General features: G+C 41.0%; 1 protein-coding gene across 5 annotated transcripts in view; it reads left to right on the top strand.

Annotated features, from left to right (window-relative positions):
• Rnf130 (ring finger protein 130) overlaps nt 1-12,477 on the top strand; it is a 96,794-nt gene that overhangs the window by 40,108 nt on the left and 44,209 nt on the right. For all 5 annotated transcript variants that reach the window (XM_029483903.2, XM_021176682.3, XM_029483904.2 and 2 more), the window contains one exon: nt 7,704-7,954. In XM_029483903.2, the coding sequence (XP_029339763.1) occupies nt 7,704-7,954 (251 nt within the window). The remainder of the gene's footprint in view (nt 1-7,703; nt 7,955-12,477) is intronic.

Below are 12,477 nucleotides of genomic sequence, written 5' to 3'. Positions count from 1 at the left end.
ACCAAACTGGGTCCTGTTAAGAGCAGTCAGTGCTCTTAACGGCTGAGCCATTTCTCCAGCCCCACAACCAATTTCTTTGAGTAGCAGTTTCACTGGAGCAAAGATTGTCTAAAATATGGCTCACCAGATAGCCTCAGAACCATTTGGGTCCCCAACTGCCTTGAACATTGGGCTGAGGAATTTGGGCTTTAATTTTACAGGAAGGAAACAGCAAAGGCATTTGAACAGAAAAGTGACAGGACAAATCTGTGTTTTAAGAAACTAGTAATAAATCTCAGCAAGAAATTTATAATTGGAACATCATACCTTGTATCTATCAGAGTTACTGCTCTGCTCCTCTCTAGTGCTGGAGAAAACCTATGGCCTCAAGCTTGCTGGGCAAGTGCTCTACCACTGAACCACACCCCTGCCTTAATGGTTTGAATGAGAAGCCTCCCACCAGTGGGTCCCTACTGTTCTGGAAGTTAGGAGGTATGGCCTTCTTGGAGAGGGTGTGTCATTGAGAGAGGGCTTTGAGGTTTCAAAAGACTTGCATATTCCCAGTGTGCCGTCTGCCTCCTACTTGTGGATCTATTGTAAGCTCTCAGTGTGCCTGTGCTCTGCCATCTAAGACTCTAACCCTCTGAAACCATAAACCCAATTAAAAGCTTTCTTTTATAAGTCACCTTGCTCATAGTGTTTTGCTATAGCAATAAAAAAGTAACTGAAACATCTGCCAAACATGAAAAAAGGAAAAACTGTAGATACACAATTAAGGACTTGAGTCAGTGGAGCCATCGGAGAGCTGACGAGACTGACACAGGTGGGACCTCAGGTAGCTTGTCTCTCCACCCCCAACACCTTTCTCACTCTTCTTTTGCCAGCATCCCCGCTGCACTGTGCTGGGCACAAGACTTATTCCAGGGTGAGGTAAGGGAAAGAATTGCTGCTTCTTCCCAGCTGGTAAGACTCTTGAGCTGAGGCCTGAGTCATGATGGCATCAAGGAGGGAGGGTCCTGTTGCCTGCAGGAAGCTGAGTGCCTCCTGAGTTAGTAGGAACAGCTGAGAAGGGATGGAGCTCTCCATTCTGTAAGCTTTTTGAGTCCCGTTTACTATTGTCTGTGATTAACAACATTAGCTGTAGTATTAACATCTGCCATGAAATTTGGAGTCAGTACCTATTAGAAAAGAGAAACTGACATTCAGAAGGGTAATACAGTTTGCACCGATTTGAATCTTAGACCTTCTGAGTCCAGAGCCCCAAAAGAGGCCACTTCTAAGGTTCCTAATTTGGCACCTCAAAGTTGATTTTATTGTAAGCATGATTGCAGTGTCATTATATTTCTCCCACTCAGCCTTTTTCATTGAAATATAGAATATCTGGTAGTCAGTGCTGCGTTGGGTTGCTTGCTTGCTTGTTTGTTTTCAGAAAGGCAGATGACCCCAGCAGCTCTGTGGCCTGTGGTGGTAGCCTGGTACTGGGCATTGGCCTTATACTTAGAACCTTACACTTGCTGCACTAGCCCACTGCCACTGAGCTGTGCCCCCAATTCCTTTTAATTTTCTTACTGTGTTTGTTGTTTTTCAGACAGTGTCTTACTCTGTAGCTCAGATTGTCCTGGAATTCAATGAAATCCTCCTGCCTCGGCTTCTCCAGTGCTGCAATTATAAACATGAGCCACCTTATCCAGCCTCTTTTTTTGTTTGTTTGTTTTGTTTTTTGGTTTTTTGAGACAGGGTTTCTCTGTATAGCCCTGGCTGTCCTAGAACTCACTTTGTAGACCAGGCTGGCCTCAAACTCAGAAATCTGCCTGCCTCTGCCTCCCGAGTGCTGGGATTAAAGGCGTGCGCCACCACACCTGGCTACCAAGCCTCTTTTTAATTATTTTATCATTGCTTTTAGAGACAGAGTCTTGTGTATTCAGTCTGGCCTCAAAATTGCTGTATAAGTGAGGATGACCTTGAATTTCTGACTCTTCCACCTCCTAAGTATGGGGTTTACATGTGCCATCATGCTTGAATTTGTGTGGTGCTGGGGATCAAACCTTGGGCTTTGTGCATACTAGGCAAGCACTCTACCCACTGAGCCACACCTTAGCTCTCCTTTTTTATTTTTATTCATTTAGAAACTGTTTCGTTGACTTAACTAGGCTTCCTATGAACTTGCTATCCTCTTGCCTCTGCCTCCTGAGAGCTGTGATTACAACGGTATAGCACTAGGCCCAGCTTCATTCTGTTTTCATGGGAATAAAGATGAATAGAAAACATTGTTAATGGCTCTCATGACAGAATCACTTCTGGAGATTAGAAAATAACAGTTTTGTAGATGCCATTATAGTAATTATTTCATCAATGGACACTGAGAGCATTGAGTAAAAGCTTTTTGAGGCTCTAACTATTCACAGGATGATAAAGTATTACTCTACGGATTGCTTATTAATTAATAGAAATACATTTATTTATAATGAAATCTGGCAGGTATTAGTTATTCAAGTCATAAAGTTTGCCATCAATAATGAAAGTAAACACCCTTTGCTTCCTGAGGTGATTCCCTGGAGAGGGAGGACGGAGAGGAAGGAAGAGATTACCTCATAGCTCTCCTAACAACAATAAGAAAACATCCATCGGGAACGGAGCCAGGGGCTCCAGATAGAAAGGTGTGTTCAAAAAGGGCAGCTTCTTGCAACTTGGTGGTTCACAGCTGTTGCCCCCTTACTTGAGGTGAGGGCAAGAGTATCCGGAGCACGGTTGTCTTCAGCTATAGCAAGTTTTGAGGCCAGCCTGGACTGTGTAATACCAAGTCTTGAAAAACAAAAACAGGACTGGCAAGGTGACGAGGCAAATAAAGACATTTCCCACCAACCTGGACAACCTAAATTCAGTCCCTGGAGGCCACTTGATGGAAGGAGAGAACTAACTCCTGTAAGTTTTCCTCTGACCCCAAATGCATCATGGTACATGAGCACGTGCACACTCACACACAAAATAAACAATAAACAAATAAATAAAATCTGTGGGTTTTTTTAAAGTCAGTATCATGAACAGTGGACTAAAAATGACTAAGAAACTATTTTAGATCAAAAGAAATGAAGGGAACTCCCTCACAGTGCTAGGCTCCCTCCCAGAGCCCAGATTAAGCACAAACCACACACAAACACCATTTTCACAGAGAAATCCCTTATTAAGCTGATAATAAAGGTAAAAATGGTTGCTCTCTAACTTAGGCAGAAAAATAGCAGCAAGTGACTTTGCAGGTGTAATTTTTGAGAAGAGAAAAAAAGGGGGGGCTGTGTTACAGTGAGCTAGGATGTAGTGATAAGTTTTGTTGGTCATGTTAATAACGTTACCAAAAGGGGGGTTTGATTGGTGGACCTTGGTAGCCTCAGGAATGAGTCTGCATGAGGAAATGCCCAAATGAGGGAATAGGTCTTTATGCCTAGCTTTAGGGATATAATCTGTGGTTTACAGGGGAGAGGGAGGGAAAAGGGCAAGGCCTGGCAGTGCCATGTTTGCCAAATATGGGCATGCTAGAGCCCTTCAGAAAAGACAAGACAACCAGGTACAGGGTCCATAGTCCTTGGTTGAATTGTTAGGCTGAGTCAGAATAGCTGAATGTGAAGTATATTAAATACTAAATACATTTTATCAGAAGTAAAAGTTTAATATAATTAATAAATTGTGTGTATCTGAAATAACCTTGTTCTTAGGAGATACTGTTGAATTATTAAAGATTGAAATGTCCTGTTGGTTACAATCTGCTCTCAGTTGGTCCAGCAAAAAAAAAAAAAAATTCGTGTAGAAAGGCAGAAGTGTTTCCTGTTTGCAAATCTAAACAAAGATTATCTGAAAGCTCCCATAGTATGGAAACTGTTCCATTTGAAAATTCCTAAAATACTGGGGCTGGGGAGATAGCTCAGCAGTTAGGAGTATTGGCTGCTCTTCCTGAAGACCAGAGTTCAATTCCCAGCACCCACATGGTAGCTCCCAACTGTCTATAACTTCAGTTCCAGGCACTCTCACACACGAACGTCTATATATGCAGGCATGATACCAATACACATAGAATAAAAATAAGTAAATTATGAAGAAAAAAAAAAAGAAAAGAAAATTCTCAGAATAAAAAGGGAAGAATTACAGGGGAGAATTGCAAATTTAAGTAGCCATGCTAAGTTACTAAAACAACATAAATTCCTACTACAGAATAAATTGGCAGGCTAGTGAGATGGTCCAGTAGTTGTGAGTGCTTGCTGTTCTCAGAACTCATATGGGACAGTTCACAGTCACCTGTAACAACAGTACTGTCCAGGGAGTCAGTGACAGGTAGATACACTCGCATATACATATAAACATGAGCTTAAGTAATAACTTTTTTGTTGTTGTTGTTTTTCAAAACACAGTTTCTCTGTGTGGCCCTGACTGTCCTGGAACTCGCTCTATATATAGACCAGGCTAGCCTCCAACTCACAGTCTACCTGCCTCTGCCTCCAGAGTGCTGGGATTAAAAGACTCATAATATTCTTTATTTCACTGTCATCTCTAAGAATTAATACTAGCTGTGGTGGTGTAAGTGAGAAAGTCTTCCATAGGTGCCCGTATTTGAACACTTGGTCTCAGGTGCATGGTACCATTTGGGGATGTGTTGGAGGTGTGGCCTTGTTGGAAGAGGAGTATATTATTAGAGTCCAGCTTTGAAAGTTTAAAGATTCCCAAAATTTACTGCTGTTCTCTCAGCTTAGTGCTTATGGTTCAAAATGTGAGACTGGAGAGATGACTCAGGTTTCCAGTGCATTCTGCTCATGGAGAGAACCTGAGTTCAATTCCCAGCACCCACAACAGGTCTCTCACAACTGCCCGTATCCCCCCTTCCAGGGGGGTCTGTGGCTCCTGGTCTCTACAGGCAACTATAACTTGCATGCACAAAGCTACACACATAAACACGTAATTGAAATTAAAATTAACAGTGTTTTTAAAAAGATGTGAGTTCTTGGCATCCACTTCCTACCTACAGTTTGCTGCCATTCTTCCCCACCATGATGGAACTATAAGCCAAACAAGCCCCTCCTTGTATATGTTACCTTGGCTATGATGTTTAACCACAGCAGTAGAAAAGGAACACATAGCTGCATGATTGTTGAACTCCAAAGCCATGTCTTGGTGTTTCAGAACACAGGCATAGGGGTGATCTTGTCACGTTCTTTGTATCTGTTTAATGTTTCCATTACTTCAGTCTAATTAACCCTTCTCTCCTACCAGTTACTGCTACTCTAATCCTAGTTTTATCCTGAGGGTTAAGTTTCCTCTGTTGTCATCATCCCTCCTGAATCTGCACCAACTCTCCCAAGAGTTTTGTTTTGTTTTTAAGGTTTATTTACTTTTTTATTTTGTGTTTGTGTGTGTGTGTGTGTGTGTGTGTATGTGTATACCTGCATGAGTCTATGTGCACCATGTGTACAAGAGCCCTCGAAGGCCAGAAGAGAGTGTCTGTTCCCTCTAGAATTGGAGTTGCAGTAGTTATGAGCTGCCATATTGATGCTGGGAACCAAACCTCGTCCTCTGCAAGATCAACCAGTGCTCTTAGCCATCTCTTTAGTCCCATCCCCATGTGTAAATGTCTGAGCCGTCTTGTTAGGTTCTTTGAACCCAGCCCAGCTCTAGATGTTGGGGAGAAAGGGACTTTTTTCCTAGGAGGGTTTGTAGTATGCATGCTCCATCACCTTCTGTAAGAGACCACTGCCTCACTAACATCAGATGTGCTGCTGTACTTTTTTATTTGATCATTTTCAGTCTCCTTTGGCAACATTGTCCAGTCTCCTCTTTTTGCTAGGATGATAAAGCTACAGTGAGATTTATTCACTCTTGTCCTCCTAACAATGAATATTGACAAGCGTTGAACTAATTAAATTTTTCTTTCCCAAACAGCTTTCCTGTTGAGATTAGTTGACGCGCCCATTTAGTGTTCGGTTAAGGAAATTACTGGATTGGTTCCCTTGACTACCTGTGCAGCTCTCCCCACTACCAACTTGAGTCTTCAAGAGGGAGCCTCAGAACTGATTTCTAAAACCAATTGTACTTGGTGTGATTATAAAGCAATGAGACTGATTGTCATATGTCGTTTGTGGGATCCGTCTCAGTTACTTTATAGCCATACCTGGTATCTTAACACCACAGATCATGCCTGTTGATCAACATTATAAAAGCACATACTTAAGGTTTCTAAATGGAAATTTAAACTGGTTTAGCATTCTTTTATGATTCTTTTTAACTCACTCACCAGAGGCAGATGTTAACTTAATAATGGTAGTTTTAATTTTGTTGTCTCCTTTTTGTTTATAGATTTTTTAAGCAAAAATAAACTGATAAACTACTACTCTAATAAAGTGAATAAGCCGTTTTGAATACAGTATTATGCAAATATATATTCCGTTGAGCTATCTTTTTCTCAAAACTTCTGTTACTGAGTTTCTGTTGCATCTCATCTTGACTGCTAAAGGTAACAAGACATCAAAACAAGTGTTTTAATATTTGTTGACAGAGCCTTCAAAAGGTCAGGTCTGGGGTCTCTGCTTGCTGTTTTGAGAGGGTATTTTGTGTTTGGATGCACAATCCTCCTTCATACTCACAAAAGTGATTATAATTTTATCTTCCTCAAGATAATATGGGAAGCCTAAGCCTCCAGGACTTTGGAAAAGATGGATTGTAAAGGTTGCATGTTGTCACACTTAACTTTCCCTTAAGAAAGGACAGCTGCCAACAGCTGAATGTGGTAGAGAAGCTCCCCGTCACCTTAAAATAAACTGAAAAGCTGTTCCCTATTAGAGGACAGATGGGATAGTGGTCCGTGCTGACCTTTGGTGAGTAGCTGCTCACTTTGACTTAAAATAGGCCCTTGAAACTTTGTGAGAAAAGGACTTGAAAAAACAAGTGAACCATCGGGCAGAACTCTGAACAGCTTTTAGGAACTGAAGGCTTTAGGTATCATTATGGGTAGTAGTCCAGAAAGTTGAAACTTGGGCCTGCCTAGAGGATTTGAGTGTGCTGGGCATGGTAAAACAAGGTGGAAAACTGTAACATAAAACTCAAGTTTGAGACCAGCCTAGGCAACGTGATACTGTCTCCAAATTGGGTAGGGAAATTGTTGAGTTTGAGATCCGAAGTGCTCTGGAAGGAGCTTTACTGTAGACAGAAGACCAAAGTTAGTTTCAAAGGTTGTCAGTAAAAGATGTTGCCGTTTGGCACTTGTCACTACATAGCCAAGTGTGTGCCCTAAGAAGTAAGTACCCTTCTTTCTGTTTCTTAGACCAGTCCTTTGCTCAGCAGTGCGTGTGAGGATGAGTAGTGCAAGGACCACCTGCTCAGACTATTCATAAATGACAGTGCTTTTCTGTTAGAACGTTCAAGATTGTTTGCTAGAGAAAGGTTTTCTACTGTAGACTTAACCTGATTTAGTCACAGGTGGCTGCTTTCACAATGCTTCTAATGCACCAGTAAGGCAATTTGTGCATTGTTAACACCACAGTTGCTTTATGCGTTACCTGTTTGGAGTACTGTACATGTTCTCGTGCCTGTCAGTTTGCACAACTGCAGCTTCATGTCAGTTGAACTGGAATCTGTAAACCTTAGCGAAAATTATCGTAATTTCTCTATGGAGCATATGTGTATATTTATTTGATGTGTCTATGAATTTCAGATGTCACTTGAGTATGTGTATTTGTTTTACATTACAGGCACGGGAGATATTATTGCTGTCATGATAACAGAATTGAGGGGTAAGGATATTTTGAGTTATCTGGAGAAAAACATCTCTGTACAAATGACAATAGCTGTTGGAACTCGAATGCCGCCAAAGAACTTCAGCCGTGGCTCTCTAGTCTTCGTGTCAATCTCCTTTATTGTTTTGATGATTATTTCTTCAGCGTGGCTCATATTCTACTTCATTCAGAAGATCAGGTACACAAATGCTCGGGACAGGAACCAGGTGAGCTAACCAGTACTCTAACCAGCTATAATCCATGAGGATCTTGTGGTAATACTTCTTTATATCATGTATTTAAAAACAAGACCAACAACAACAAGATAAAAACATGCCAAGTATGGTGCTGTACCCTGTAATACCTGCACTCAGGGTTTTGAGGCCAGTTGGACTAAGCAGGAGTCCCAGGCTGCTCTGAGCTTTACAGACCAGATTATAGCCATATTCTATCTCAGTTTTAAAAAGAAAAAGAAATGAAAGAAAACGTTGTTTTACATAATCACACTGTAGCTATCAAAGTCAGAAAATGAATGTTCTTCAATACATTTCCTGACCTATAGGCTCTCTCAGGTTCTCCAGAACTTCTTAGAAGTATCCTTAAGGGCAACAAAAACCCCAGATTAGTTAGGCCAGAATGTGTGTTACATTTAGTTGTGGTGTCTCTTTACTGCTTCCTGATACTGGCATCTCAGAAGAGCACAGGTCTGTATCCTGTGTTGTGGTTTCAGTCAGGTTGTTTGCATTTTGTCAGCATCACCAGCTCCTTTAAGTATTAGGGTAGTGGTAACCTTGCTCTTATTTATTGAAGCACTAGAGATCCATTTCCCGAGTGGTTGCATCTTGCCCAAATGTAGTGAATATCACAGCACAGATCCACGGCTGCACTGGGTCCACTGATGTCTTTAGAGCTGTCCTGTTTAATCTGTGCTCATGGACATGTGTGCTTCTGTTCAACTCCATTACATGCAGATTCATGTACTCAGCACAAAAGCTGTAGGATAGGGTTTTTTTGTAAGGAAAGGGTCCAATATTCTCTCATAGCCAGAGACTCTCCCTTCCCCTAACCTTTCAGCACTACTAACTTAATCCTCATCTAGTGCCATTTCAAGAGTGTTGAATAGACAGAGTGTACTTCACCTGGAGAGCTGTGTTTCTTCTTTGTTCAGCAGAGTTCCAAGCTGTACACATCAGTAATTTTCTTTTTATTGCTGAGTAGTATTCCATGGTATGGATGTACTCTAATTTACTTAAGTATTTACTCACTGAAGGATAGCTGAATAATATTCAGCTAGGGAGTCTAATAAGTCAGCTATGATGTTCATGTACTGGTTTTTGTCTGACCATGAGTTTTCATTTTCCTGGAATAAAAGTATAATACTGAATAAATAAATGTTTAATTCAGGTTTGTTGTTGTTGTTGTTGTTGTTGTTTTTAAAGTGTGCCCTTTTCCAGTGTGTGGCTGTTCCAGTTTCTCCACATCTTGACATGATTTGATAGAATAACACTTCTTTTGTGATTATAATGTGCATTTCTCCCATTGTCACCTATATGAGCATCTCTCTCTCTCTCTCTCTCTCTCTCTCTCTCTCTCTCTCTCTCTCTGTGTGTGTGTGTGTGTGTGTATTATGTCCACTGCACCCAAGTTTGTGGTGTAGTTTCATGTCTTCATACTTGTATAGCAGGCACCATGCTGACAGCCATCTCCCTACCCTGAGCATATTTTCAAGTGCTTCAGTGAAATGTCTTGAGTCTCTTCCCTGTTTTCTTCCTGGATTCTTTGTCTTTTACTGTTGAGGATTTTAAATCCTTGTCTCTCTGCACCACATGTATACAGTGACCTTGGAAAATAGGGAGAGTGTTAGATATCCTGGGGTAGAGATACAGGCAGTTGTGAACCACCGTATGGATGCTAGGAATTGAACCCAGGTTCTCTGGAAGAGCAGCCAGTGCTCTTAACCACTCCTTACCATTGAGTTTTTGGACGCTTTATTTATTTAGATATGATATTTGCTATGTTCGATAATGTGCTTTCAAATACTTTCTTCCCAGTTTGTCTATTCAGTCACTTTAATAGTCTTGAAAAACAAATTGTTAAGAATTTTCTAATTTTGGTAAAGTTTAATATGTGAATTTTTCCTTGAAACTGTATGTTTTGTATCAATTGTAAAAAGCTCTTTATCACACAAAGATTTTCTTTAAATGTTTAAAGCATTACATTTTAGATCAAGTCAACAGGTCATTTGGCTGAAGTGGTTTCTCTTCTAATGCACACATTTTGTGCTATACATTTCTCTCTGCACTGTTTTAGCTCTCCCTAACAGGTTTTGGCACATGCTTTCATTCAGTTGTGTGTTCTCCTGCCTCAGGCCCCCAAGTACCAGGATGATAGCGTGCACCAGCATGCTCAGTCAGCCTGGTATATTTTTTCATTTAACACTTCTTCAACCTGTGTATTAAGAACTGCCTCGTTTCCAATTTAGAGTCTGCTGTGAGGTAGAGCTAATGGTGCTTAATTTGCTTGTGCTATGATCAGAGAAATTCTGGTTTTAGTTCTTTCTAATTTTTAACTTGCTTATGACCAAAGGTGTAGTTTAATCTTGGTGTTTTATGTATACAGAAGAATATGTGTGTTGTGTCAATGGGGGTACGTACTAGAGATGTCCGACCAGTGCACTCAGCTTGCTCGTGTGGGCAGCAAGGGTCAGGAGATTGCTGTCCTTCCCACTGAGTGAGAGCAGTGCCAGATAGGGAGGATGAGCACAATTTCCTCTTTGGCACCTGACTAAAATGGAGCAGACACGGCTCTGGAGGTTTCCTGATATGAGTCCACTCTTCCGGGTATCGGGCTTCTCTTGGCTGTGGCTGTTCCTGTAGGTAGTTCCGGGCTGAAGACTTGTGCAGCACAGAGTTGGGAATCCGTGGGGCAGAAAGGAAACTAGAGACCTCAGCACTGGCATCGATTCAAGGCCAAAGCCGTAGACAGGCCTTCCTCTTTATCAGGAATGGTAGTCTGTGCTAGCTTACAAAGAAATCGAAGATTTGGATTTATTATTATTAAATACCATATGAATAATAAATAATTTTATTATAATATATCATATGGAACACCAAAGGTAGGACAATCAGGAGTTCTTCTGAAAACATTTTAATCAGAAGTCCAATGATAATATTAGAACTAAATGAGGCATATCCAAAGGCCTTTGAAAAACTCATGGTAGTCCTAGGAGCCTGGTACTTGATGATTGTGCTTTAATTAACGCCCTCGGTAGGTCCTGCATGTGATGAAGGAGTAAAAGCTCACCATCCGGCACAGGCCACAGCGGGCACTTGTTCCCTAGCATTTGTTGCAGCTCCTTTCAAAGCATCCCTCTCCAGACGATCCTTTGTAGAAAGTGATGTTCTGACCTTTTTTCCTCTTTCTGTTTTCCCTAAGGTTGAAAAATGCTTGATGAAATTTTTATGTGGCTTAAAAAGCTTAGCTTATTAAAGTTTAATGTGAAGGTGGCAATAGCTCAACTGGTTGGAATCTTAGGCTATTTTAAAAAAGAAGCCTGAGGTATTAGCAAAGAAAAACCTGGGTTGAAAGGAAAACCTCACAGAATGCCATCTTTATGCTGGCTGCTCAGAAGGACCACATATTCTGAGTAGCGTCCCAACATTGGGTAGTAGTTACACTGAAGATCATTTCGCATGTGGCTTGAAAATCAAGTGGTTTTCTTTTGAGTTTACTGCTGAGTCTATAGTGTGTCTTCCTGATAAACCATCACAAACTTAAGGATTGTGTTAATAACAAGATGATATGCATATTTCGACCTACTTACTTTTTGTGTGTATCTGTACACACACACCCTCCTACATGCATGTGGAAGTCAGAGCACAGCTCTCAGTTTTAGGCATTGATCTCATATCAGGCTTGCACAAGAACACCTTTACCCACTAACTTGCAGGCTTGACTTAAACCTTTGATTCCTTCAGGGAGAGTTTATTTTATACCTAATTGTAGATATCTGGTGCTTTTATATTGAAAGTTTCATGGATATTTTTTGAGAGATGTAAATTTTTTAAAATAAGATTAATATTGTATCTTTGTATTAGACCTTTAGTCACTGTAACAAAATAACTGATAAAAACAGAGAAAGATTTTTGTCTCACAGCTCCAGAGATTTAAGTCCCATGGTCACCAGGTTCCATTGCCTTTATGCCTGTCTGTAATAAAGAAGAAACATGGAGGAAGAACATGACAGGGAGAGCCACTTTCATCATGGCAAGCAGGAAGCAAAGAGGAGAGACAGGCAGGGCATGGACATGCTGCCCTTCCAGCCAGGTGTGGTTGTATATGCAGGGAGAAAGAAGAAGCAGTTATTTAAGGTTATCCTTGTCTACATAATGAGTTCGAGACCAACCTGAGCGGTGTGAGACTTTATCTCAGAAGAAGAGAGAAAAAGATACCCGTCACCTCCTAGTGCCTCCTTTCTCCAGTTAAGCCCTGCCTTGTACACTCACTATCTCTCAGGAGTCTGTGAGAGTCCTTTCATCAGTGCACTGCTTAAACCACTGACTGGGTCAGAGCCTGATAACCTCATCCTCTGTAGAGAGGCCACCATAGGACAGGCAACAGAGCTTGCAGTACTAATTTTCTAGGCTTCTCTCAGTCCTCTCAAGTTGTCAAGATTAAACAGCAGTCTTGATCCAAAAGCAGTTAAATTTGATTCCTAAAGCAGAAATAAGTTGTAATATGCCAGGTATAA

The sequence above is a fragment of the Mus caroli genome, unplaced genomic scaffold (genome assembly GCF_978045245.1).
Source record: "Mus caroli unplaced genomic scaffold, Mus_caroli_1 scaffold_13, whole genome shotgun sequence".
NCBI classification, from domain to species: domain Eukaryota; kingdom Metazoa; phylum Chordata; class Mammalia; order Rodentia; family Muridae; genus Mus; species Mus caroli.
Note: the sequence above shows the minus strand (reverse complement) of the source record. Positions and strands in the feature narration are given on the sequence as shown.